This window comes from Thrips palmi, unplaced genomic scaffold (genome assembly GCF_012932325.1).
Source record: "Thrips palmi isolate BJ-2018 unplaced genomic scaffold, TpBJ-2018v1 HiC_scaffold_11, whole genome shotgun sequence".
In the NCBI taxonomy this organism is placed as follows: domain Eukaryota; kingdom Metazoa; phylum Arthropoda; class Insecta; order Thysanoptera; family Thripidae; genus Thrips; species Thrips palmi.
The window spans coordinates 322,175-346,277 of record NW_023144622.1 but is presented as its reverse complement, the minus strand read 5'-3'; the positions used below and the strand labels follow the sequence as shown (position 1 = coordinate 346,277).

Sequence of the window (24,103 nt, the reverse complement as noted above, 5' to 3'; positions counted from 1 at the left end):
CGATTCGGAAGAGTCGCTTCGTCGCTCTGTCTCTGTCGCACTCATGGGGCTCTCCGTAAGGGTGCGAGAGAGACAGAGCGACGGAATGATCTTCTGAATCGCTCGGCTGTCGTGGTCCCTCGCGGTCCTCTCGACCTCTCCCGCGCGGCTGAGGAGATGTCCCGGTGCCGACTGCGGGTGGCGGGGTGGGGTGAGGCGGGGCGGGGCGGCCCCCAATTTCCATACAGCGTGGACGCATACATCACGCCGGGCGAGGCGGCTGTGTGCCCAGGCACGGCCCAGGCACATCGACCTCTGCATTGTGTCGTTGTCGTGAGATGGCGCCTGCCGTTCGACTTCGAACAGTGTGCTGTCGTCGCTCTGTCTCTGTCGCACTCTCGCGGGGCGTCGCCTGCGGACGTGAGCGTGAGAGGGACAGAGGTAGTGCACTAGTGCACCGTTCGGACGTGATCAAGCCGCTGCCCCAGGGATGCCCCGCGCCCCGCCCGCAGGTGTCGAGGCGACGCTGTGGAGGTGTGTGCGTGTGTGTGTGTGTGTGCGTGTGTGTGCGTGTGTGTGTGTGTGTGTGTGTGAGTGAGAGAGAGAGAGAGAGAGAGAGATGGAGGGGGAGGATGTCCTTGTCGGCGCCTTGCGTGAAATAGCCGTTAAGGAAGTGCATCGGATCGTGCATGAAAGGTTCGTTTCGCGCAGCTCTCCGAATCGACGATTTATTTTTCACGGCGATTACGTGAAGGTTTCTTTACAGAATTTCGGTCGCGAAAAGTAACACGATTCTCTCTGAAACAGTCGTTGGCGCGCCGCAGTGGCCCGCTGGACTGGTAGAAAAGGTACGGAGAATGTCGGCTCAATCATTTTTCCGGAGCACCTATCCTTCTCCATAACTAATCAAAGCTCCGTGAAGGGTCTTCCGCACCGATTGATTTAATTTCTTGAGATTTTTATGAAGATTACGGAGAACCTGTTCGGGAGTTCCCGCCTCTTCCAAATTCAATTCTCTGCATGATTTTCGAGCCAATGCCCGGCAGTTCTCTTGACAGTGCAGCCCGTGCGTGGGAACTGCCGTGGGCCTTTGCCGTTATTGTGCCAAAGTCAGCCATAGTCCGATTCGTCGGGGAAGCGAGACGGACCCGTCGCGACCCAGTCGAGACAGTTCGGGCGCGCACAGTGGGCCAGAAGACCGGTGGAGGTGACCAAAAGTCTAGACGCGTTTTGAGCTCCAGAGTCGCTTGAAAGGATTCGAATCAAACGTGTGACCCCACCAATGGATTCCTCGTCCGGAGATCAATCCATTGGTGGGGTCACACGTTCGGTTCGAGTGCCATTTAGCGACTCTGGAGCTCAAAACGCGTCCCGAGTTTTGTCCGCCTCCACCGGTCTTCTGGCCCACTGTGGCGCGGTGCTGCGCGGTCGGTGTCTGGGTCGCAGCAGTCGCAGCAGTCAGGGCCCCGGGGTGTGGCGCTGTAGGCTGTCGCCGGCCAGAAGTACCCGCCAAAACTAAAAGTGAAAACGCCCCAAATAAAAAATTGGATTTGGGCATGGGCGGCGACTATTTTTGGCCGTGGACTGGCGCCGCTGCCTAGCGTCGTCGAGCGGAAATAGAGAGAAAGATGTGGGGGGGGGGGGGGTTTGGTACTACCGCTGCTCACCTCCAGCCATCCTACTTTGGTAGGAGGCTTTTCTTTCTGCCGTTGTTGTGATCATTGTGTGTCTGTGTGTTTGAAATCCCGCCGCATGGCCTTGAGGCGGATAGTCGTCTCAGTGGTTGCCGCGAGGGGGTTTTCTGCTGCCTGCCTGCGTCCGTCTGACGTGCTGGTCCCTCGTCTGTGTGCGTATGGTCGTGCCCCCTCCTTCTGCGGGCAGGCCATAGAGGAGCGGCACGGAGGGATTGGACAACATGTCGCCGTTCTGCCATCCCTTGGACGGCGATGCTGTCTGTCTCAGTGCCCGTCCGATGCCCGCGGCGTTGTGGCTGCTGTCGTCTGCCTGCCTGCGCTCAGCGTCTTGCCTGTCGTCCGTCCGCTCCCCCCTGCGTGTCCGTCTGTCTGCCTGCCTGTCTGTCCGTCCGTCTGCCCCCTGCGTGTCTGTCTGTCTGCCTGCCTGTCTGTCCGTCCGTCTGCCCCCTGCGTGTCTGTCTGTCTGCTCTGCCTGTCTGTCCGTCCGTCTGCCCCCTGCGTGTCGGTCTGTCTGTCTGCCTGTCTGTCCGTCCGTCTGCCCCCTGCGTGTCTGTCTGTCTGCCTGTCTGTCCGTCCGTCTGCCCCCTGCGTGTCGTCTGTCTGTCTGTCTGTCTGTCCGTCCGTCTGCCCCCTGCGTGTCTGTCTGTCTAGCCGAGCCTGCTCGTACGCACCAGTCCCCTCGGCCGATATGTGATAAGGGAAGCACAACAACGTCTAGGGACGAGTGGCGTGGTAGAGTGGCGCATACGGTCCAGCTGCATGCATGCATGATTCCGAGAGTCGTCGCTCTGTCTCTCTCGCACTCGGAGGGCGGCGCCCCGTTAGGGGCGAGAGAGACAGAGCGACGGAAACGACTCTCATAATCAGTCTGTACTGCAGCCTGTGTGCGGCTAACAAGGATGTGCGCACGTGAACGTTCTTTTAGTTCAGCTGGTTGTTCTCGAAGTGTGCCACAAGTGGCGGCCCTCACCGACAGTAGGCACAGGTGTGTCTTTCACCCGCCCGTCGGCCGCGTCTCTGTCTCTCTCGCAACCCGCTGGACGGCGCCTGAGTGCGAGAGAGACAGAGTCAGCTGTTTGGACGGTTTCTCTAATGAAGTTGTTTCTGTTGCAGGAAGGAACTGGACGCCATGGCCGAGTCCGCGCCGTGGGAAGCCGAGGGCGACGCGGCGGCGCGGGGTGGGGGTGGGGGTGGGGCCGCACGCGCCCCGCCCGCCCCGCCCCCCTGCGGCAGCCCCGCCCCCGCGCCGCCCCCGCGCCGCGCCTCGAGCAGTTCAAGGTGCGCGTGCGCAAGGAGACGCAGCACAGCGCGCGGAAGGGACCTCTGGTGAGTTAGACAAACGTCACATTGTGGTGTCCGTGTCTGTCTGTCTGTCTGTCTGTCTGTTTGTCTGTGTGTCTGTGTGTCTGTCTGTTCGTCTGTCCTCACTGAATGGGCGGCGTCTCTCGTCTGCTGGTTCGGGTTTTAGAGTGTTGCGTCGCTGAGCGGGCACACCGTTATCGCCGAGCCAAACAAACATTTTCAATAACGTGTCCCCGGTATCGCCTTGTCGTTTACAAATTAATGCGGCTGTCATTTCAAGGAGAACGATCAGGGGGCGGCGCTGCGAATGCCTTTACTAGTGGCGTGGCTTTGGCTGCGCCGACGGCCGGGTCGCCGGGGTCGCCTGATAGCGATGGCATCCGCGGCCCGCCACGCCACCGCTTTTTAAAGGCGTGGCTCAAGTGTAGCAGCGCACAGTGGGCCAGAAGACCGATGGAGGCGGTCAAAATTCCCAGACGCGTTTTGAAGCGCCAGAGTCGCTAAATGGGCCTCGAACCGAACGTGTGACCCCACCAATGGATTGCTCACCGAACGAGGAATCCATTGGTGGGGTCACACGCTCGGTTCGAGTCCTTTTTAGCGAATCTGGAGCTCAAAACGCGACTTGAGTTTTGGCGGCCAGTGCCGGTCTTCTGGCAAATCCACTCTGCAGCGGTTCTCTTCATCCCGTGGGATGCAGGGAGAAAATGTTGTTGATCGGACCCTGTACACTGGTAAAACTAAGGCCTACTATTACGCCCTTCGTGAAGCGTACAGCCAGTACGCCCTTCTTCAAGCGTACAAGAGTTCATGCGCTCCTTTCTTCCTATCTAAATGCATGGGGGAATTGCCGTGAAGCGTAGTTGTACGCTTCAAGAAGGGCGCACAGTTGTACGCTTGAATGAAGCGTACAACTACGCTTTAGTTTTACCAGTGTAGCTCCGTGCAGCTCCGGACCGCATGCACCACACTGACGCCGAGAGTGGTGCTGTCTCTCTCGCACCCATACGGTGCTCAAAATGAGTGAGTGAGTGAGAGAGACAGAGCGACGAGAACGACTCTCGGCATCAGTGTGCTGGCTGCTGCTTTGCTGCGCACGCGTCGGGCAGCCACTTTGTTCGTCGGCCTGCCTCGGCCTGCCCACGCACGCGCAAGTGCACGCCGCGCCACGCCGCGCCACGCCTCGATCCGAGCGTGCGATACCGCGCGTCGTATCGTGGCGCACTGGCGATGGAGGGCCCAGGGGCGGCAAAAACTCGCCTCCTCGGGGGGGGCGGTGGAACTTTTTTGAGGAACTTTTCCTAACTTCCAGGAGTTAGACGCCAAAACCGCCTCAAAAATAACCTTTTGGGGGCCCTTTGGGGGGGGGGGGGGGATCGCCCCCCGCCCCCCCCCCCCTTGTGCACGCCCCTGGGTTTAGCCAGCAGACTGATTCCGAGAGTCGTTCTCGTCGCCCTCCCCCCCACCCCACACGGGGCCCCATGAGTGCGAGAGAGACAGAGCGACGAAAACGACTCTCGGAATCAGTCTGCAGCAGGCCGCCCCAGTGCAGCGGGCTGGGGGACCGCAGGGGACGCCCTGTCCGGCCGGGGCAGGGAGGCGGAGGGGCATTGAATGAGCCCCCACTTAGCTAATTACCATGAATTGCCGATGCCAAGCCAAGGGCGCTCTGCAGGCCGACTCCGAACGGTCGCTCTGTCTCTCTCGCACTCACGGCGCGTGTCGCAAGGGTGCGAGAGAGACAGAGCGGCCCGGGACGTCCTGCCCGCCCTGCCGAGAGTGGGTGGGTGGGCCGCTGCAGCCGCTGCGGAGACTGGAGACTCGCGCGGTGGTCGCGACCCGAGGCTGCGGGAAAATGTTGTTGTTGTTTGTCGTCATATCTCGTCCGGCGTTGTTGCACTGTAAGTGCGGAGTGGGTTTACTACAAGAGAACCGCGCTGCTACACTGTAGCTGACGGGGAAAGTGAGAGACAGAGACGCGCAGAGGAGTGGGAGGGTCAAGAGAAAGAACCCACAGCGTAGCGTGCGCGGCTCGGAAACATGGAGCGCTTATCTCTGCGTCTGACCAAACAACAACAACAACAAGAATCCAACTCGGCGTGGCGGCGAGGCGAGCAAAGGCGTTTGTGATGCAATGCATCTGGACGCGCCGTTTGTGCGTGTCGGTCGCGATGGGCGGGGCGGAGATGGGCTTATCGGCAGCGCGAGCGCGGTCGGGGGAAGGAAGGAAGCGGGATGCTGCCAGGACGCCGTCAAGCGCCATCAAGCTCCACGGTCGCCGTCGAGCCCCGCCAGGTCGCCGTAGAGCCTTCGCTAGGACGCCTTCGAGCCCCACCAGGTCGCCGTCGAGCCCCACCAGGTTGCCGTCAAGCCCCCGCCAGGTCGCCGTCGAGCCCCGCCAGCGGTCCGCTTGAAGCGGCGGGGACGTCTTTGCGTGGTTGCTGCAAGTGCAGCCCTGCTTACTGCAACCTGCGTTCGCAGCTTCGGAAAACTGAAGCCGCCTGCGCCGCAACTGCCGCAACCGCGCTGCACTGGCTGCGCCGCGGCGACCACACTGCGAGCGTGCAATCGCTGCACACATGGCCACATGGCCGCGGGGCAAGGGACGGCCGCCGCTTCCCGCTCTTCTCGGTCTCCGGCCGTGGGAAGGGCGGCGAGGCCGCGCCGCCGGCCGCGCGCAGCAGACTCATTCCGAGAGTCGTTTTCGTCGCTCTGTCTCCCTCGCACCGATGCGCGACGCCCCGTGAGTGCGAGAGAGACAGAGCGACGGAAACGACTCTCAGTCTGCTGTCTCGCAGGCGGGGACACGCAGTGCGCTCGCAGTGCGCCGCGGAGGGACGGAACTAACTTACACTTGCAAGCTCTTCAAAACGCCAGCGTCCTGCCGTGTGGTTCGGAAGAGTCGTTTCGTCGCTCGCCTCTGTTGCTCTCGTATGCACTGGTAGAACTCAAGCGTACTTTTACGCCTTTCTTCAAGCGTAGTAGAACTACGCTCGGCCTCGGCTTCAGGGGTAGTTCTCCATTTCGCCTCTCTCCCGCCTATCTAAATGCATGAGAGAATTTCTTCTCCACGCTTGACGTCAAGCGTAAAGTCTTCAAGCGTAGTTGTATGCTTGAATGAAGCGTACAACTACGCGTCAGTTTTACCAGTGTGACTCTCTCCATAGGAGTGCGAGAGAGACAGAGCGACAAACCGCTCTCCTGAATGGATCGGTGGAATTAATTCTGTCTGTCGGGGTCGGGGGCAGTAAACATGAGACGAGACGAATGCAGTGGATTTGCTGCGTGTTCTTGAAACGCTGGTCTGTGAAGTTCAAGTTCCACGACGGGCATGGCGGCATGGCAAAGACTGCAGTCAGTGGACTGATTCCGAGAGTCGTTTTCGTCGCTCTGTCTTAGTTGCACCTATACCGGACGCCCTGCCATGAGTGCGAGAGGGACAGAGCGACGAAAAGGACTCTTGGAGTCAGTCTCCACTCCAGGGACGAGGCGGACCTCTCCTTCCCTCTGCCCCTGACCGGAAAGGAGGGGAGGGGCATGCAAGTGGATGGCGCACGCGACGCGGCGCTGCGGGTTTGTAGTGAATGGTTGTCGCAGGCGGCATCGCCAGGCAGTCGACTGATTCCGAGGGCCGCCTTCGTCGCTCTGTCTCTCTCGCACCTATACGGGACGCCCCACGAGTGCGAGAGAGACAGAGCGACGAAGGCGGCCCTCGGACAGTGCGCCTGTTGCATCGCGGCTCTCTAGCCTTGGACCACGCCGCGCGCACCACGGGGCAGACCTGTGCGAGCTGCGAGGAGCCGAGCCAGCTGCAGCACAAGGCAGCCGCCTCGCCCGCCAGCTGCGTCGCGGCGCCTCGGCGGGGCGGGGCGGGGCGGGGCGGGGCGGCGAGACAGATCCGCGCGGTGCTACGCGGGGCAGCACCGCGTCGTGCCGTATTTGGTTGTGGCAGGGCAGGACAAGTCGGGGCCGAGGCGGTGGTACACACACTGCGAGAGGTGGGGACGGACCGCTCCCCCTCCCCCTCCCCCTTTTCGCGTTCATTGGAACACTTATTGCTGCGTGTTGCACAGAGCTCGGCTAGCGGCGTGGCGGTGCCGCTGTGCCGGCCGCTGGCCGCGCGTGTACTCCGTTTGGCGGCGTCAACTTTCTCTGGCGACTTCACATGATGAGGCCCGCCACGCCCGGCCCCGCCACGCCCGGCCTCGCCCGGCCTCGGCCCGCCGCGAGCCCCCCCGCGAGCCCCGCGTGGCCCCGCGGATGGCGTGGTGGTAAACACAAGCCGCACAGGCCGGGCCCCGCTTCGCCCCGCTCCCCGGGCCGAGCGGACAACAACCCGGGGCAACCTGCTCGGCGAAAAACGTGTTGCTTCATAATCCCTTGCCATTGCCCCGCTCGGCCGGCCGGCCTGCCTGTCCGACGCCGTCGTCGTCACCCGCTGAGGGGTGCTGGGTGCTCGCGCATGCTCGCGGTGGCGTTGGAGTGCGTCTTCACCGAAGCGTGCTACGCGGTCCCAAGGCGCGGGCGCGGTCGTGGTTTTTCGGGGAAGGGCGGGGGACGGGGAACTGAAGTCGCATTCTTTGAGGTTGCCAACAAATGCCATCTTGCTCGTACAACAAATGCATGCATCGCGGCGAATGTTGTGCACGGAAGAAACCGGACCTGGTTTTTCCGGGAACTCCCTGGAAATCGCCAATGTCTTTACCATAGGCTTCCGGGGGAAACTAGGTACCGTTTTTACCGGGTGGCCAGCGTAGGCCGCGAACCCCATGTGGATAGGCTGTCCCGCGGACGTGGCTGCCTTGCGGGATTGCCTACCCTGCCTGGACCGTAAGGGGCCACCACAGCGCCTGTCGATTAGTCAACCCCGCGTGCAGCCCTGCCGGCAGTACTGCCTACCCACACCATTACCATTACTATTAAGGGCTAGACCACACATGATCGTATGCCATTTCGGGCCCGACACATGCCCGCCTGCACTGCAAAACGAGACATGGCCGTCCTTACTAAGGTGACACTGGCGTCCGAGAGCCTTGAACTTGAAAAGTGTTGCCAGACAATAAGCAGGCAAATCGGTCGGTCGTCACCCTGCTCCCTGCTCACTAGGCACTCACAAAAGCTGAGGAAAAAAGTTGCATGCGTAGTAGGCAGGAAGACACGCCACCCACTGCCCACCGCATACCTGCACGCTTAAAACCTTACGAAGTATTTTGAGCGTGCTTAGTACAAACTAATTTACTTAAGCTTACAAAGAAATTTTCGTAAATTACGAATCATCATTTCTTTTTAAGCTATATTTATGCTCAAAATACTTTGTTATAACAAGCTTGTAAGGTTTTCTCGGTGTGTGTGTTTTGGGCTCCTTTTTGCATATATTTCTGCCGGCAGCACACCTGAACAGTGAACACCCTTTAGCCGGTGTCGCCAAACACGAAAACATGTGTCTCACTTGCCGGTTGTGCTTTGCCTCCAGGTGGCGCGTCACCACCTGCCCCAGGCCGGCACCGCGGGCACTGCAGGCACTGCAGGCACCACCGGCACCACCCCGCCAGCGCCGCCGCCCCTCCCATCGTCCGCGGCAATGGTGAGTACTGTACAGACCCCGCGTCCGAGGTACTTTCCACAGTTTGGAGCGAAGCACTGGTGGTAACACTAAAGGCATAACATGACGCCGTTCGTGAAGCGTACAGTCTGCACGACATCACTCTAAATGTTGTACAGTGAAGATTCTCCATATTATGGTGAAAATGTTCCATATTATGGTGGTGCAGCTGACATCATAACATACCATCAAGAATTCACTGTACCTTATAGATATTTTGACGAATTTCGTTGGTATTATGGAGAAAATCTCCACCATATTATGTTGGTGCAGCCTTTCACCGTAAGACGCTTACTGTGCTTCTTGAAGCGTATAAAAGCTCGTGCGCTCTTTTCCTCCTATCTAAATGCATGGGGGGAACGGACTTGAAGCGCACGCCCCGCGTTTTAGGATGCCAAATGTCACCCAGTTTCTGGGCACCTTTGTCGCCCGGTCTTGGGGTGCACAAATCATACAGTAAACTGGCCCTCTTCCATGGAAGAGCGTGCACAGGTGTCTAGTTTCTAGGCGACTAAGGTGCCCAGATTCTGGGCAACTTTGGCACCTTAGGGCAGCGGTTCTCAACCTTTCTCGGCTCGCGACCCCAAATTTGTAGCCAAGAATTTCCGCGACCCCCAGGAAAAGTTTCGCGACCTCATGGGACCCCTCCTTTAGCATGCCACTGCGTCTGATCCGAGGCGGGCATTTTGCTCCCTCAACGGGCAATTGGTCTTTGGACCTTCCTTTAGCATGCCTCTGTTACGGAGTGCGATTATCAGTCTTAGTTTGGGAGCAGTATTGTCTCAAAGTTGGCCAGAACGCTCAGATATGTCTTTGAAAAATCATGTTTTGGGTCGATTTTAAGCAGCCACTGCGTCTGATCCGAGGCGGTATTTCGTCCTCCTTCAACGGGCAATTGGTCTTTGGACCTTCCTTTAGCATGCCTTTGTTACGGAGTGTGATTATCAGTCTTAGTTTGGGAGCAGTATTGTCTCAAAGTTGGCCGAAACGCTCAGAAATGTCTTTGAAAAATCGTTGTGACTGTTTTGGTCAACTTTGAGACAATACTGCTCCCAAACTAAGACTGATAATCACACTCCGTAACAAAGGCATGCTAAAGGAAGGTCCAAAGACCAATTGCCCGTTGAAGGAGGACGAAATACCGCCTCGGATCAGACGCAGTGGCTGCTTAAAATCGGCCCAAAACACGACCCCAGCTACCTCGCCGCGACCCCTTAAAATTTTTTCGCGACCCCACGTGGGGTCGCGACCCTAAGGTTGAGAACCACTGCCTTAGGGGCTGCTGAGCCGTGGGTGAAGGCAGGTTCCTCAATGGTTTGTGCACGCCTTGACTAGGCGGCAAAGGTGCCCAGAAACTGGGCGACATTTGGCATCCCCAAAAAGTGGGGTGGGCGACAAAGGCGCCCAGTTAGTGGGCACTCCAAGTTGTAGCTGTACGCTACAAGAAGGGCGTAAGGTCTTCCAGCGCGAAGCGTGTAGAACCACGCTTTAGTGTTACCAGTACCGATGCGGTCTGTTCCCTTTCTCGTCCCCCGAGCCCTTTTCCTAAGCTTAAGCCTTACTTGGCGCGTCCGTGTCCGCAGATCACCGTCCCCAGCAAGGGCAGGTCCCGCACCCCGCCGTCGCTGGCGCCTCTGGCGACGGCTGCCAGCCCGTTGGCCAGCCCCCTGGCCGGCACGGCGCGCACGGCGAGTCCGAGTCTGGCCAGCGAAGGCGGTTGCAGACAGCGGAAGCGCTCTCCCAGCCTCACTAGATCGGTAAGGACGCCATTGGCCATTGGTGATTTATTCCTTGCCACTCCACTGGGACTCCGTTTAAGGTGCCAAAATTTGGCGTCCTGGCCCTGGATCGCCCTCTGAAAAGGTCAAATTTTGGCGTCCCGGGCCACCGGAGTGCTGAATTTTGGCATTCTCGTGTGGTCATCCGGGCCCAAAGAAACAAATTTTGGCATTTTACAGTAAATTTTACGTACAATTTTGTACGAGACATCACAGTTTTTTGTGCACACCAATTTTTCGTACAAATTTTGTATGAAAAACTGCACGTATTTCCCCTTTTTTCAGCAAAATTGCGTACAAATCTTTACAAAAATGTGTGCGCAAAAAAAACTGTGATATGCCTCGTACAAAATTTGTACAAGAAAAACATTTAGTGTCTACTACAATTTTTTAAGTGTGCGGCAAGGAACTTACCAAGGAAGAAGCGTGACGTCGTGGTTTCTGTCAGAATTGTCCTCGCACTCTCCTGGCGTGTCTGTCTGGTTTTTTAAACTGGGATTTTCTTTTTGTCTGTGATCGCAGCGGCCGTCCAGCCCCAGCAGCACGTGCAGTGGCGGCTCCAGGCGCGCGGCCAGCCCCGGCGCCCTGGACCCGGCCGTCATGGAGGCGGTGCGGAGGCGCGTGCGGCGCGTGCAGCAGGCCAGGCTCTACCTGCTGCAGCAGCCGGGGCCCAACTCGTTCCTCGTGGGCGGGGACTCGCCCGAGCACAAGTACCGCGTCGTCATCGGGCCGCAGGTTGGTTAGGTGCAGTGTGCTGGAAATCTGGAAATGGAAACCAGCCCGGAAACTTTCTGAGCCTTCGCACTCAAAAAAAACCTTACATATTGCTTTGGGCTTTGAAAACAAAAGTAGGTGGTTATCACATTGTATTTTGAGTATACGTCAGGTTACAAACAAAATACGTACTTTGTATTTAACGAACTATTTCTTCGCGTAACAAACGACATAGATTGTTCCTCACATAGGCTCAAAATAGTTTGTAAGGTTTTTGGCGTATGCTGGAGAAAGAATGAGAACCGGTGACTTAATGCGTCATCTGTGAAGCTTGCTGGTAAATCATGTATTTGTTTTTCTTTTTTTAGACTTGTAGCTGTGGGAGAGGACCCCATTGCTTGCATCTCCTGTTTGTCATGCTCCGTGTCTTCCAAATTCCCGAGTTGGATGCTCGAATTTACTCTCGCGAGCTGAAGAATTTCGAGGTGCGTCGGTGTGAGGAATGGAGGGAGAAAACAATACGCTTTGTGTTGAGGAAACCATTCTGATGAAACATTTCTGTCCCCACAGGTGGAGAGCCTGTTCCAGAAGTACAGAGAGAGGCTCAATTTGAGAGTAAATAATTCCATGTGCCTGCCTGCTCAAGACTCTCGTAACGAATCAGGACCCTGCAGCATTGGAAGCAACGCCAGCAGTGGCTTTGGGAGCAACGGTCCTTCATGTGCCAACACGCAAGACAGTCGCATTCAGTCTGGCAGTGATGTTCATTCCACGTCTTTACTTTCACCAAACATCAAGTAAGTCGACTCCTCAGCATGCAAATTTCTGATCATGTCTAAAGTTGAAGCACTTACCTTGATTCAATTGCCTTTTCCACAGGAATGAGGAAGACTTGTGTCCCATCTGTCTTCTTGATATGGTTGATGGTGAAAGCTTAGTAACTTGTAACACAGGTTGCAGAAATCGACTCCATCACCACTGCATGGCAATATGTAAGTTGAATCATCTTGACATAAAAAATTTCGATGTAGTGTATGGTGTGGCTAATTCATTGATGTCTGTCTATTGCAGGGGCCCTTGAATGCACCCATCAAGGTGAACCAATACTTTGCCCTCTGTGTCGCCAGGTGTGGACAGGTGACACAGCTATGACAGTTCTTCCAATGTCCCCGACTAGATCACATACTTCTCATAACCCATGGGCTAACACTTCACATAGTACCTCAACCTTCTGCCCTTCACTCACTGCCCAAGAAAAGATTACCCATTCATATTTAACCGACATGACATTTAGTTCACCTTCCATGACTCCTCAGACATCCAGTAGCAATCATTTGCATCACAACCTTAGAACCCAGACTGTTGCTTCTTCACCTGTCAAGCCAGTGAGGAAGTATGTTGGCAATTGCCCTCAACCAGTCAAAACAGGCTTTGAAAGGCGAGGCAGTACTGGAACCAGCCTGTCTTCTTCTCAGTCTTCGCACCGATCCATGCAGTTGTCCCTCTCTTCATCGTCAGTTTGTTCATGTCTTACTGAGGATGTCACTTTACCTCATACTGAAGCTATTCCACCTGAGCAGCTGGGTATTGCAAGTGAATGGATCAAGGTATGTTTTCAGTAGAGACCTCACTGTTAATCTAGTTTGCTGTTACAGTAACTCTATCAAGTTTTTAGTTTAAAAAAATCTTTCATGATTTAAAGTACATCCTCTTTTTCTAGGTGTTTGGCGTTGATTTGATTTGCTGTCTCTACTCAAGAGATTGGAAAGCACGGGAGATTGCCTTTCGACGACTCAAAAGTGATGTCTCTGTGGCTCACTTGTCGGACAATGAAGAATACCAACAACGAGTTTTGTCCTGCTGTGCTCGAATTCTTGCAGTTTTTGCTGCTGATCCTGTGTACAAAGTTTATGAAGCATGGGTGGTAAGTTGCTTTAGAGCTCATGTTTTTTGTTTGTTATTTTGCTTGTGAAGACATTGCGAGAATAACATCAATTTCAATGGTTTCTCTCTATTCCAGCGTTGCCTTCAAGTAATGCTAAACCATGCTCGATGCAGAGGAGCAGCTGGTGACGCTGAGGAGCTGCAGAGATTAGTCCGCCCCATAGTCAGAGCTCTTTTGTTGAAATGCGCAGATTGCAACAGAAGAACATCACAATTAAGCATAGATGTGTTGTTAGAGTTAGCCAAAGGTCAAGAAGGAGACCTTGCAATAGGCTCTCAACTAAGGTGAATAAAGAATTTTGCCAAGCAGCAGTATTTACGATTCAGTTAATATACTGTATTTTAATTTATGCTGTCTTTCCCACATTTCAGTCCCTCATATGGTATGGATGAAGGAAGAAATCTTAGCCTGGTCCTCAGCTGCATTTTAGAAGAATGTGCGGGGGAGGTCTCTAGCAGTAATTGGCAGTCATTAGCTGGAAGACTTGTCATGTTAGAGCGTCTTCTTCACACCTTCCAAGCAGACATCCTTGCAACAAATCCCAGCCATTCTCCAATTTGTAAGTATTTCAAGCTTTCTATTCACCGAATATAATATGTTTTTCTGGAGTTAATATCGTATTAATTTGCTTTTGTTTTTCAGTAGGTGCTGGTGGACAGAGATTAGTCAGTATGCTAGAATTTTGTGCCAATGCATTACGGAGTCCTCATGTGACGGTCAATAGACTGGCCCGACATTTGTTTGTTGCACTAGTCAAAGTAGCTATGGATGTGGCTTATCCTATGCCTATCCAAAGAGCCCGTCAACTAATATCAACCTTAGAACCAACCTTACAAGCAAGACTTCGCAAAATGATTCAAAATCCTGTGGCTCAGTCCCCAGTTTGTGACAGCAGCAAAAGAGAATGTATGTGTCAGTAAAGCTCAATTCAACTTTGATTCTTTTTTCAATAACCCTTTATTTTAAGTAATAAATGTTTCTAATTTTTATTTCAGCAACTCCAACTACGCCTCAAATGATGCGTAAAGTATCAGCTTTGAAGTCAGATGTCTCTCCAGCTAGATCAAATTCTTTCCAAGGAAACTCACCTTCGCTTCCTCCCAAACCTTCTCGACTTGCTCCAACTGCCACATCTGCTCCTAGGCCTAGGGACTTGGACCTCAGTCGCACTAGAACTAAGAGACCAGTCAAGTTCCAAAATTTGCCTGGCATTGGTGGAACTTCAAATTGTCCTAGTCCCAGTCCTGTCACTCCGTTGTTGGCTGGTAACAGTCAGAAACGCTGCGGCCCTACACAGGCGTCATCGGGCTCCCGACTAGTCAGCCTCTTTAAGAAAAACAACAAATCAGAAGACATATCAGTTCTCCCAACAAAACCTGCATGTATTGCTGGATCTCCTGTTCCTGATGTACCTTCAGCACACTCATTAGATCGTAGACTGTGAGTATAAATGTGGAAAAGTAAAATAAGATAATAAATTTGCTTTTTTTGCAAACTTAAGTAATTTGTCAATAATTTCTTATTTGTTCTCAATTTTCAAATATAGGTTGGAGGATTGTTGTGCCGATGCTACCTTGTGGTCAAAGAATTCTAAAGTCGGCACTCCATCAGCTCCTAACAGCACTCCAGTTAAAGGTTCCTTGGAAAGCAACCCAGGCATTGTGTTGTACCATCCTCCAAACGAAAATGTTTTGGACAAGGAACAGGATGAAGAAATTGTAGTACCATTAGTCTTTGATGAATTTGATTTTTCTGATGGCAGTAGTTGGTTACGTAGTGGGGATTTACACTCCTCAGCTTTTTACCCTCATGAACAGGTTCGTAAACACATTCATTTTGATTTATTACCATATTTATATTTTATATCTATCATTTCTCATAGTTTCTTATTGGCTTTTCTCTTTTCTCAGAATTTGGAGGTGTTAAACAAAGGCACGTGTAAATCCGTTGAATACTATGAGCAGTACAGAGAAGGTTCTGATTGGGTTAGGGGACCTTTGTTAGGCAGAGGAGCTTTCAGTTCTTGTTACCAAGCATGGGACATGACAAGTGGCACTATCATGGCAGTCAAGCAAGTGTCATTTTGCCGAAACTCCCTGGAAGAACAAGACCGAGTAGAAAATGCCGTAAGGCAGGAACTGGAAGTTTTGAAGACTCTTCGTCATGAAAACATTGTTCGCATGATTGGAGCCACAAGGCAGTCAACTCATTTCAGCATGTTTGTGGAATGGATGGCCGGTGGGTCTGTGTCTGGTCTTTTAGAACGATATGGAGCATTCAGTGAGCGTGTAATTCTCAACTACACTCAGCAAGTGCTTACTGGCCTTAGCTATCTACACCATAAGCACATTTTGCACCGTGACCTTAAAGGTATGTAATTCTTAAGCACTTCCTCCCCATGCTTTATTTTTTCACTTCTTCTTTATTATTAATAATTGCCTCCTTCCAGGTGCCAATCTTTTGGTAGATAGCACAGGAAAGCATTTACGCATAGGTGACTTAGGTACAGCAGCCCAGTTGCAGGCGGCACGTACTCTCTCAGGAGAGTTTCAAGGCCAGCTCTTAGGAACTATTGCGTTTATGGCTCCAGAAGTTCTTCGTGGTGAGGATTATGGACGCTCCTGTGACATATGGAGTGTCGGCTGCTGTATGATTGAAATGGCAACAACAAGGCCCCCATGGAGAGAAAGCAATGCATCCAATCATCTTGCTCTGATGTACAAGGTATAATTCAGTCAAACTCAATCAATCTTTTTTTAATATTTGTCACCATACTAAATAAAACTTTTCTATAACATTCACTTGCAGATTGCGTGCAGCAAGGACCCTCCTCGCATGCCAGATTCTCTTCAAGGTGCAGCAAGACAACTAGCTCTAGACTGCCTTCAAGTCAACTCAGATTTGCGCCCATCAGCCAAGATGCTGCTTCAAACCCACCCGTTCTCCAGCAGTCCTTCCAATACCTTCACTGCTGACAGTGGAGAAAGTAACTTTGATAGTGGCTTCTACTGCTGTGAGAACTGCCCTGAAGAGATTGACAGCAACCTACCTGGACTACATGACAACTTTGATGCTCAAACACTCCTCTCTGCTGTTTGAGGTGTACAAGCTCTGGCTGCCGTTTTCCACATTTAAGTTTTTGTGGTCCAATATCCATTTGAATTATTCATTTAGTGCCTTATTATCATTCATCTGGTAACTCTCCCGATCTCGGGCATTGAAAGAATCTTGTCTTGTATCTTTAGAAAATCTTCCTGAAGTTGTCTTTTGCTGGCAATATTTATAGTACCTGAATTTTTAATTGAAGGAAATAGTGTTGCTAAATTTTGTGGAGGGACTTATACTTATTGGTGATGTTTTGACTGTTAAGGAATTGAAGAGAGATCTGATTTGGTTGAACCTATGCTATGAGGGACAAGGCAGCTTCGTTGTGTATTTTCGTGTTTGTCTTTGTCTCCTCAACAAGTTAGCCATTCTTCTCGTGTCTTTTGCTTGGAAGGGTATTGAGCTGAACTACCATCTGTAACATATGCTGAATATGTTTAATCCTTGCGTATGGCCTTCAAAAAATATGTAAGGATTGGAAGAAACAACAGAATTTCTATTGTGCCAAACTAATTGATACTGCACAACTAATAGGAATTAATTATTATTGGTGATGGAAGTTTGAAGAGTCATGCATACCAAAGCCAGTCATGTCCAGTGTAATCTGGAACACAAATAATACAATGTAAGGTGTACATTACACAAAGGATTAATTTATTGGAAGATCTGGTTTCTGTTACAGTATTTAAAATTCTCTTTTTTTGATTTTTTTAAATTTAGTGCATTATGCATGGAAGTTCAAACATCAGGAATGAATCTGGCTTCCAAACACAGTACTGATGTTATGACTGATAACATGTTCTAGGTTAAGATTTTAAGTTATGTGTATATTTGGTTGTCAATCAAAGATTCGCAGAACTTGAAGGCCCTTTTTATCCTTGCCTCCATCGAGGCGGTTTCAATCAAAAGCTATTAGCTAAGAATATTTTTATTAATGCCACATTTTAATATAAACTAGAGTTTATGTAAGGCATCTGTATTTAAGAGTCTTAGTCAATTTGAATTATGGCTCATGTTTCTTTTAAAAGATGCAGTTTTCTGAGAAGAGTCTTCGTTTCTTCTTGATGAATGTTAATTGTTTCCTATGGTTTCTCACTGCTCATGTGCTCCTTTTGTAATTAAAAAAAATAATTTTGATCTCAGAGATGATGAAAGAATTGTTTTGTAATTTTACCTCTTTTTCCCTTGGAAAATACCATACAGGGTTATGAATGTTCAAGTCATGGTAGAGGGGGAAATTTGTCACTCTTCCATGACTCAGTTAAAGAAGCTGCATCTTTTTTTTACTTACAAAATTGTTTTTGTAATTTTAAACCTGGTTTTGTGCATTATTTTGAGGTATTTTTGATAAGTGTGTTTACCTCTTTGAATTGTTGAAATACCCATTGTTTAAAATGGGTTTTATTTTTCAACCTCAACCTAATTTTATTATTCAACCTCTTTTTTTTTTAATTCAAAAGAAATATGAAATCTTGTATATACAATTTAAAATGAATGACACTTGAAAAAAAAAAGTTTACTGACCAGTTTTGTGCAAAAAGCTCTAACAAGTTTGTTGTGTGGTGTGGATGACATATAAGAAAGTTAAGGCAGGACTAACGGTCACATTACTCATTTTAGAGAAACTAACAGTAATCTTTGGTGTGTATAGTCCTGTGTGCTTTTACCATGGTGAAACATCTTTTAACATACTGCATAAGCTGTGTCTTAATTGTTGAAAATCGTTATTTATTATGCACACTTTATCTCAGCTTATCTGAAATGTCATCCAAAGGTCATTTATGTCTTACATCTGTTTTTGACAGTATTACAAGAGTTAGCTGTTGTTTACTTTCAATCATGACCTTGTGAGGAGGGGAGAGAAAAAATATGTGGAATGTTTACGGGTAGTAATAATCATGTATCTGACGGCAAACTTTGAAAGATTTTACATGTCCTTTCTGTATCTGTAACTCTTCCTTTCATGCTGACAAGAAAATCGGACAACGTTTGTTTCAGTAACTCAAATCATTTGTTTACGACTCTTTTTGTACTGGCTCTTTTTCTCTCTATGTGAATATGAATCTCAGCATTTTTGGAATTTTTCCTTCTGCTCAGAAATGTTATGTTATCATGATAGGAAGAGTGGGAATCTTTGTTACAGATTTGAGAATTATAGTGTTCATTCATGGTTCTTTGTCTGTTACTACAGACTTATCTTCTTATATTTTTACAAGAATGTAGCTATAACAAATTGTTCTGAATTAAAGTACTTATACCTGTGTCTTTGTTCATTTTTCTTGTTTTCTCCATGCCACCAAAGCTTGTCTAAATGATTTTGAGACTATGGAATGAAAGACTATTGCAAAATTCCAATTACTCCAAAAAAAATTATTAAATACCCACAGTAAACCAGAAGCATTGTTGACATTTTATTTCCGCTGATGTAGAAGCATCCGTCAAGATAAAATGACATGCAATCTAAATAAGCGTTGTATCTCAAGAGTATGGGATAAGCCTGGCAGGTCTGGCCTACAGTGTGCCTACAAGGCAACACTACTGTTTGTTGCGCCCGCACCTGGAGTCACGCTCTTGCGAGGGTGTACACTGGGTACGATCGACAGACACTAGAAGATAGGAAAACAGCTCATTTATGGAACCACAACACAACTCAGTGGGAGATAAAAAAAATTGACAATAAGAACTGCTGGGCAAATTGCTTGCTTGAACTGTCTGTCGAATTAAGTGCACTGAAAGGTGACAGGTGAGAATTAACGGCATGACAGTCACGCCGAAATGCGGCACGACATGTGAGTTATCATCTGCCAGAACAACGTATCTTCGTAGGAAATCCCATGCTAGATACCGAATGCCACACATATGTGAGAGTCACGGTTTCCCGAAGCGAATTAAGCACGTCGATTCGTACCGTCACGTCGAAAATTGGCGAGAGCCGATGGGTGATGGGTTTCAATTTCTGTGTGGGACTTCCCTCTGCCTCCCTTGGTCTCGGAAATTGGCGCCGTTGTCCTGTCCGAGCGACGACCGCTCGATATCAAACTGCAACCATCGCTATGGCCCTTCACTCTAAATGTCTTACAGTGAAATTTGACCTATGTTGTTCGTATGTTACAGTGGATTCGGCGGAAGCCGTTGCCGCGTTGCCGTTGTTTATAGCGAATCTACAGAAACATCTCGTACCAAGAAAGGTCGTTTTTTGTTAATGAGCTCAGTTGTCATTGGTCGACCTGCTGACGTACTTCTCTTCTGAAAACGGTGGGCTTCGAAATGATGCCAACACGAAGTTCGTGATTCGTTTCAGTACTATCGAACCGCTATCGCCAAAGCGAGGACTACTTCCTCACGAACAACAAGCAAAAAAACAAAAACGTGGTTTGGCTGAAAATAGTATAAAGATGCTGACTAGGTGCACTAGACGCCAGTCACTAGAAGCCATGGCCCGCTCAAGCATCGTGGTCGCTCTGCTGCTGTGCGTTGCTGCCTGCAACGCCAAGATCTGGGAACGCTGCGACCTCGCTCGCACCCTTCTCAACACGTAAGGTTCAAAGCGTGCAAGTCACTGCCAGATCTCTACAAGCGCGGATCCAGGGGGGGGCAAAAGGACAATTGCCCCCCCCCCCTGACCCCTAGATAGCCGCCTGAAAGGTAGGCAAAAAGCATCGATTTGCCCCTGTAAGTAGGCAAAAAGTGCTACTTTGCCCCCCCCCTTGGGCCGACTCTGGATCCGCCACTGGATCTCTACAGTGTGCTTCGCACTGCCGTCAATGGGGGTCTGGACGGGCTCGCGGGGGTTGCTCCTCAAAAATAGACCCCTTTTTTTCCACACGCTTAAAACTTTACAAGAATTTTGAGCATACCTAGTAATACAAACTAATTTACTTTTTTAGACGAAGAAATTGTTCGTAAATTACGAAGTATTTTCTTTGTAAAGCTTATGTATGTTCAAAATACTTTTGTAATTACAAGCTGCTTTTGTTTGTAAGGCCTAAAATAGTTAGTAAGGTTTTCAGAGTGCAGGGTGGGCCCAGGGTGGGCCTAAACCCGGGTATGACTGCTTTTGCCCAGGCGTTTTTTTTTGTTTTTTTTTGGGGGGGGGATCCCCCTTCCTGTGAGATTTTTAAAATGCCTGATAGTAGGCAACCAGCATCACATGCCCCTGAAGGTAGGCAAAATTTAAACCGTGCCTGCTTTTGCCGCACCCTTAAAACCTTACGAAGTATTTTGAGCATACACACGTACAAACTAATTTACTTTGTTCTACGAAGAAATAGTTCGTAACTTACGAAGTATTTTCTTTGTAAGCTAATGTATGCTCAAAATACTTTGTTCTAACAAACTGCTTTGCTTTCACTGTAAAACCAAACGTGGACAACTCCACATTTGAAATGCAGAGGTGTGGAATTTTCAGTCTCCACTCTTGGAAGTGCAGAGTTTGCAGCCTCCACACTTCAAACGTGGAGTTGTCCACGTTTGCACCATGCTAAGAGATAGGGGCTTTGTGAGCTACTCCACACTTGAAGTGTGGAGGCTGCAAACTCTGCACCTCCAAGTGTGGAGACTTACTCCACACTCGGAAGTGTGGACTTGTCCACGTTTGGTTTCACAGTGTTGCAAGGCCTCAAATAGTTTGTAAGGTTTTCTCAGTGCGTGATTGTGAACCTGCGCGATTTCGCCTCGTGCCACCCTGCCAGTTTTGATTGCTGAAATGTCCCCCTCAGGTACAAGCTGCCGCGCGACCAGCTGGACACGTGGATGTGCATCGCGTACCGCGAGTCTCGCTACGACTCCTCGCACATCAACACCATGAACTCGGACGGCTCCAAGGACTACGGCCTCTTCCAGATCAACAACCGGTATTGGTGCCACAGCAGCGACTCACCCGCCCCCAACCAGAACCTGTGCAACGTGGCCTGTGACACCGTGCTCAACGACATGGGCGCCACCGTCACCTGCATCAAGACCATGTACGCCAAGAGCAGGAACACCTGGCAGCCCAGGATCACCTACCCGTACTGCGCGCGGGAGAACCTCAAGGGTTACACCGAGGGCTGTGGGATCTGATGCGGCTGCCTCACTTTCGAAAGAGAACGGCATCACCACTTCCAATGCTCGGCATTAGTTCTTGTGATGTTCGTTGCAATAAAGTCCTGCAGTTTGAACATGCAGTGGGGTTGGCAAATCTACACTGCCACCGTAGACAGGCGGCATACAGTCTGGACTCGCAAGCGACAGCGTTTGTCAGCAGGCTTCTGTCGCTCTGTCGCGCTCGCACTCATAGAGAGTGCCGTAAGGGTGCGAGAGAGACAGAGCGACGGAGCCGACGACGGAGGCAAGGAAGCGTGGCCTCGACGCCGCCGGCCTCCCCCACCTAGCTCACCTTCGCCCCACCGAGGACCAAGGATCTCTCATCACATTTCCGGGCGCGCCTCCAGCAAGTTGTCAACGGCATAATATAATTCCCTGCCGCCAGGGAGAGAGGGAGAGAGACAGAGCGACGCAGCGAGGCGCCAGACCCGGCCGCCAGGGAGGAGGGACGGAGATAGAGCGACGCGAGGAGGTGCCAGACCTGCTGCCTGGCGGACCTTGCGGACCTGGCTCGGACAGTCGAAACATTTTGTCGCCGCAATAAATTCAGATTCAGACGGCAGCAGCGCCGTGCCATCTCTCTCTCTCTCTCTCTCTCTCTCTCTCTCTCTCTCTCTCTCTCTCTCTCTCTCTCTCTCTCTCTCTCTCTCTCTCTCTCTCTCTCTCTCTCTCTCTCTCTCACTTCCTCTCGGCCGGATCGGCCGAAGAGCGAGCGACGCAGGTGGCCCGCTCCGCGCCCCGCTCCCCTCCAGGTGAGTGCAACGAGAGCGTCTGCTCCATTTCACGCGGACCGCTTGCCGTGCGATTCAAAGGAAAGGCTCTGTCTCACTCACACCCTTACGGAGTGCCCCACGGGCGCGACGGAGACGGAGCGACTTTTCTCGGTGGCTCGGCTGCCCGGCACGGAGGCAGACAACGCGCTCACTGGCGTGTGACGCGGTCGCACAGTGGGCCAGAAGACCGGTGGAGGTGGACAAAACTCTAGACGCGTTTTGAGCTCCAGAGTCGCGAAATGGGACTCGAACCGACCGTGTGACGACCCCACCACTGGATTGCTCTCCGAACAAGGAGTCCATTGATGGGGTCACACGTTCGGTTCAAAACGGAGCTCAAAGCGCGTCTAGAGTTTTGTCCGCCTCCACCGGTCTTCTGGCCCACTGTGGGTCGGCCTGCGCCTGCACTGCAAACTGGAGGCGGTCGGCGAGTCGGTGACGCTGAGGCGAGGAGCGCGGAGAGGCAACAAAGTTTGGAGAGCGTCCCATTAATTAATTACGTGGTGTCCTTCGGAGAAGCCTTGGCCTAAATAATCTTTATCTCATGTGGGGCAAGTTAGTTAACCCCTAGTTCAAGCAAAACACATGCAATTTTGGCAAAAAAAAGAAAAAAACATGATTTTTCAAATACTTTTTAGAAATTTTGTTTAATTGCTCCCCCGCAGACATTCCTCGGTGTAGCCGTCTGCAGGCTGATTCCGAGAGTCGTTTTCGTCGCTCTGTCTCTCTCGCACTCGTGGACCTACCCGCACAGGTGCGAGAGAGACAGAGCGACGAAAACGACTCTCGGAATCAGTCGGCTGGCCGTGCTGGAGACAAACCCAGACAAGCCGCGCCGAGTGTGTTGACCTCTAATCCCAAAACACAAACCTCCCAAAGCCACACGCAGGCCGCGCGGGTGCAGCCCCCCCCCCCCTCTCCCCTTTTTGCCTGATCCTGCGGTCAGGACCTGCTGGACCTCGGAGCCGCAGGCCGCATCAAAGGAGGGTAGCGTTGCTGCACTGCACGGTAAAAACAAACTGACCACTGGCGTGCTGGGAGCTCGGGAGCTTGGCGCCATGACACTACTGGAAACTAGGACGCGTTTCGAAAACATCCACAGGGTGAGTTTTCTCAATGTGTCAATAACTCTGCAAACTCAAGTGTGTACCACACTGCAAGAAAAAGTGTGGATAGTACAACAAAAGTACAACAAAAACTGTACAATAAAAGTATAACAGGGATTGTAGGAAGTACAACGAGAATTGTACAAACCACAGCCAGCCCTGGACTGCCCAGCACTCGTCATGCCGGTTCCGTTGTACTTTGTACAACAATTGTTGTACTTGAAAAGTTACACTAAATTCCTCGTAAAAAAAAATTGCCAGAAATTTGTGTACTTTTGTTGTGGTTATTTTCTGCAGTGCAGGCACAGACTTCTTTGCAGCATGCCCCAGGCACACACTTGCCGTCGCTAAGGCATGCATACAAGCAAGTGCGTGCCTGCCAGGCATGCACCAAGAAGCGCCTGCAATGGGCAGGCTAGGCCAGCCGCTCCACACGGCAGTGAGCGCGCTGCCTACCTCCCATTACCATTGCCATTACGGGCTAGACCACAACTGATCGTATGCCGTTTCTGGCGAGTCCGCCTGCACTGCAAAAGGAGACATGGCCGTCCTTACTAGGGTGGCTGTCCGCCGAGAAGAAGGAGCAGTGGCTACACTCCAAATCCAGGGTGTCTAGAAACTATACGCCTTAGGCGCATGCCACAGAAATGGAAATGGAAGGCGCCTTGATTCTACACGCCAAAGGCGTATACCCCATTGAGCACCTTTTGCAGATAGAAGTTAGCATGTGAACACCATTGGTCGAAGGAAAGGTGCGTGCATTGTACACACCCTGGATCATAGGCACTGAGCTCAACAGGACTCAAGGTGCGTTGAATGCAAACACCGCCCTTGTCCGAGGCCATGCCTACCGAGGCCTTAAAAAGGGGTTTTTCATTCTACGCACCTTGAGTCCTGTTGAGCTCAGTGCCTATGATCCAGGGTGTGTACAATGCACGCACCTTTCCTTCGACCAATGGTGCTCACATGCTAACTTCTATCTGCAAAAAGGGGCTCAATGGGGTAAAACGCCTTTGGCGT

At 51.3% G+C, this 24,103-nt stretch overlaps 2 protein-coding genes across 3 annotated transcripts; both read left to right on the top strand.

Annotated features, from left to right (window-relative positions):
• The first annotated feature begins 10,945 nt into the window (after positions 1 to 10,945).
• LOC117639458 (mitogen-activated protein kinase kinase kinase 1-like) lies at positions 10,946 to 18,382 on the top strand. Of its 2 annotated transcripts, none has more exons than XM_034375130.1 (14): positions 10,946 to 11,090; positions 11,438 to 11,554; positions 11,640 to 11,866; positions 11,949 to 12,061; positions 12,141 to 12,676; positions 12,790 to 12,993; positions 13,090 to 13,298; positions 13,386 to 13,573; positions 13,660 to 13,920; positions 14,010 to 14,454; positions 14,561 to 14,831; positions 14,925 to 15,384; positions 15,464 to 15,738; positions 15,823 to 18,382. In XM_034375130.1, the coding sequence occupies exons 1-14, from the start codon at positions 10,956 to 10,958 to the stop codon at positions 16,111 to 16,113; spliced, it is 3,732 nt and encodes a 1,243-aa protein (XP_034231021.1). In that variant the 5' UTR covers positions 10,946 to 10,955; the 3' UTR covers positions 16,114 to 18,382. The 2 variants fall into 2 exon arrangements, with proteins under 2 accessions (XP_034231021.1, XP_034231020.1); XM_034375129.1 differs by having other exon boundaries at positions 13,657 to 13,920.
• Positions 18,383 to 19,500: 1,118 nt separating this feature from the next.
• On the top strand, positions 19,501 to 21,284 carry LOC117639317 (lysozyme 1-like). The gene is made up of 2 exons (XM_034374862.1): positions 19,501 to 19,654; positions 20,838 to 21,284. The coding sequence occupies exons 1-2, from the start codon at positions 19,515 to 19,517 to the stop codon at positions 21,178 to 21,180; spliced, it is 483 nt and encodes a 160-aa protein (XP_034230753.1). The 5' UTR covers positions 19,501 to 19,514; the 3' UTR covers positions 21,181 to 21,284.
• Positions 21,285 to 24,103: the final 2,819 nt, after the last annotated feature.

Excerpts from the sequence above, each read along its gene's own strand:
- LOC117639458 (XM_034375129.1), top strand. The coding sequence starts at position 10,956 with ATGGAGGCGGTGCGGAGGCGCGTGCGGCGCGTGCAGCAGGCCAGGCTC. Across the intron at positions 12,677-12,789 it reads TTGCAAGTGAATGGATCAAG|GTGTTTGGCGTTGATTTGAT; the intron begins GTATGTTTTCAG and ends CTCTTTTTCTAG. Across the intron at positions 14,832-14,924 it reads CTTTTTACCCTCATGAACAG|AATTTGGAGGTGTTAAACAA; the intron begins GTTCGTAAACAC and ends CTCTTTTCTCAG.
- LOC117639317 (XM_034374862.1), top strand. The coding sequence starts at position 19,515 with ATGCTGACTAGGTGCACTAGACGCCAGTCACTAGAAGCCATGGCCCGC. Across the intron at positions 19,655-20,837 it reads GCTCGCACCCTTCTCAACAC|GTACAAGCTGCCGCGCGACC; the intron begins GTAAGGTTCAAA and ends TGTCCCCCTCAG.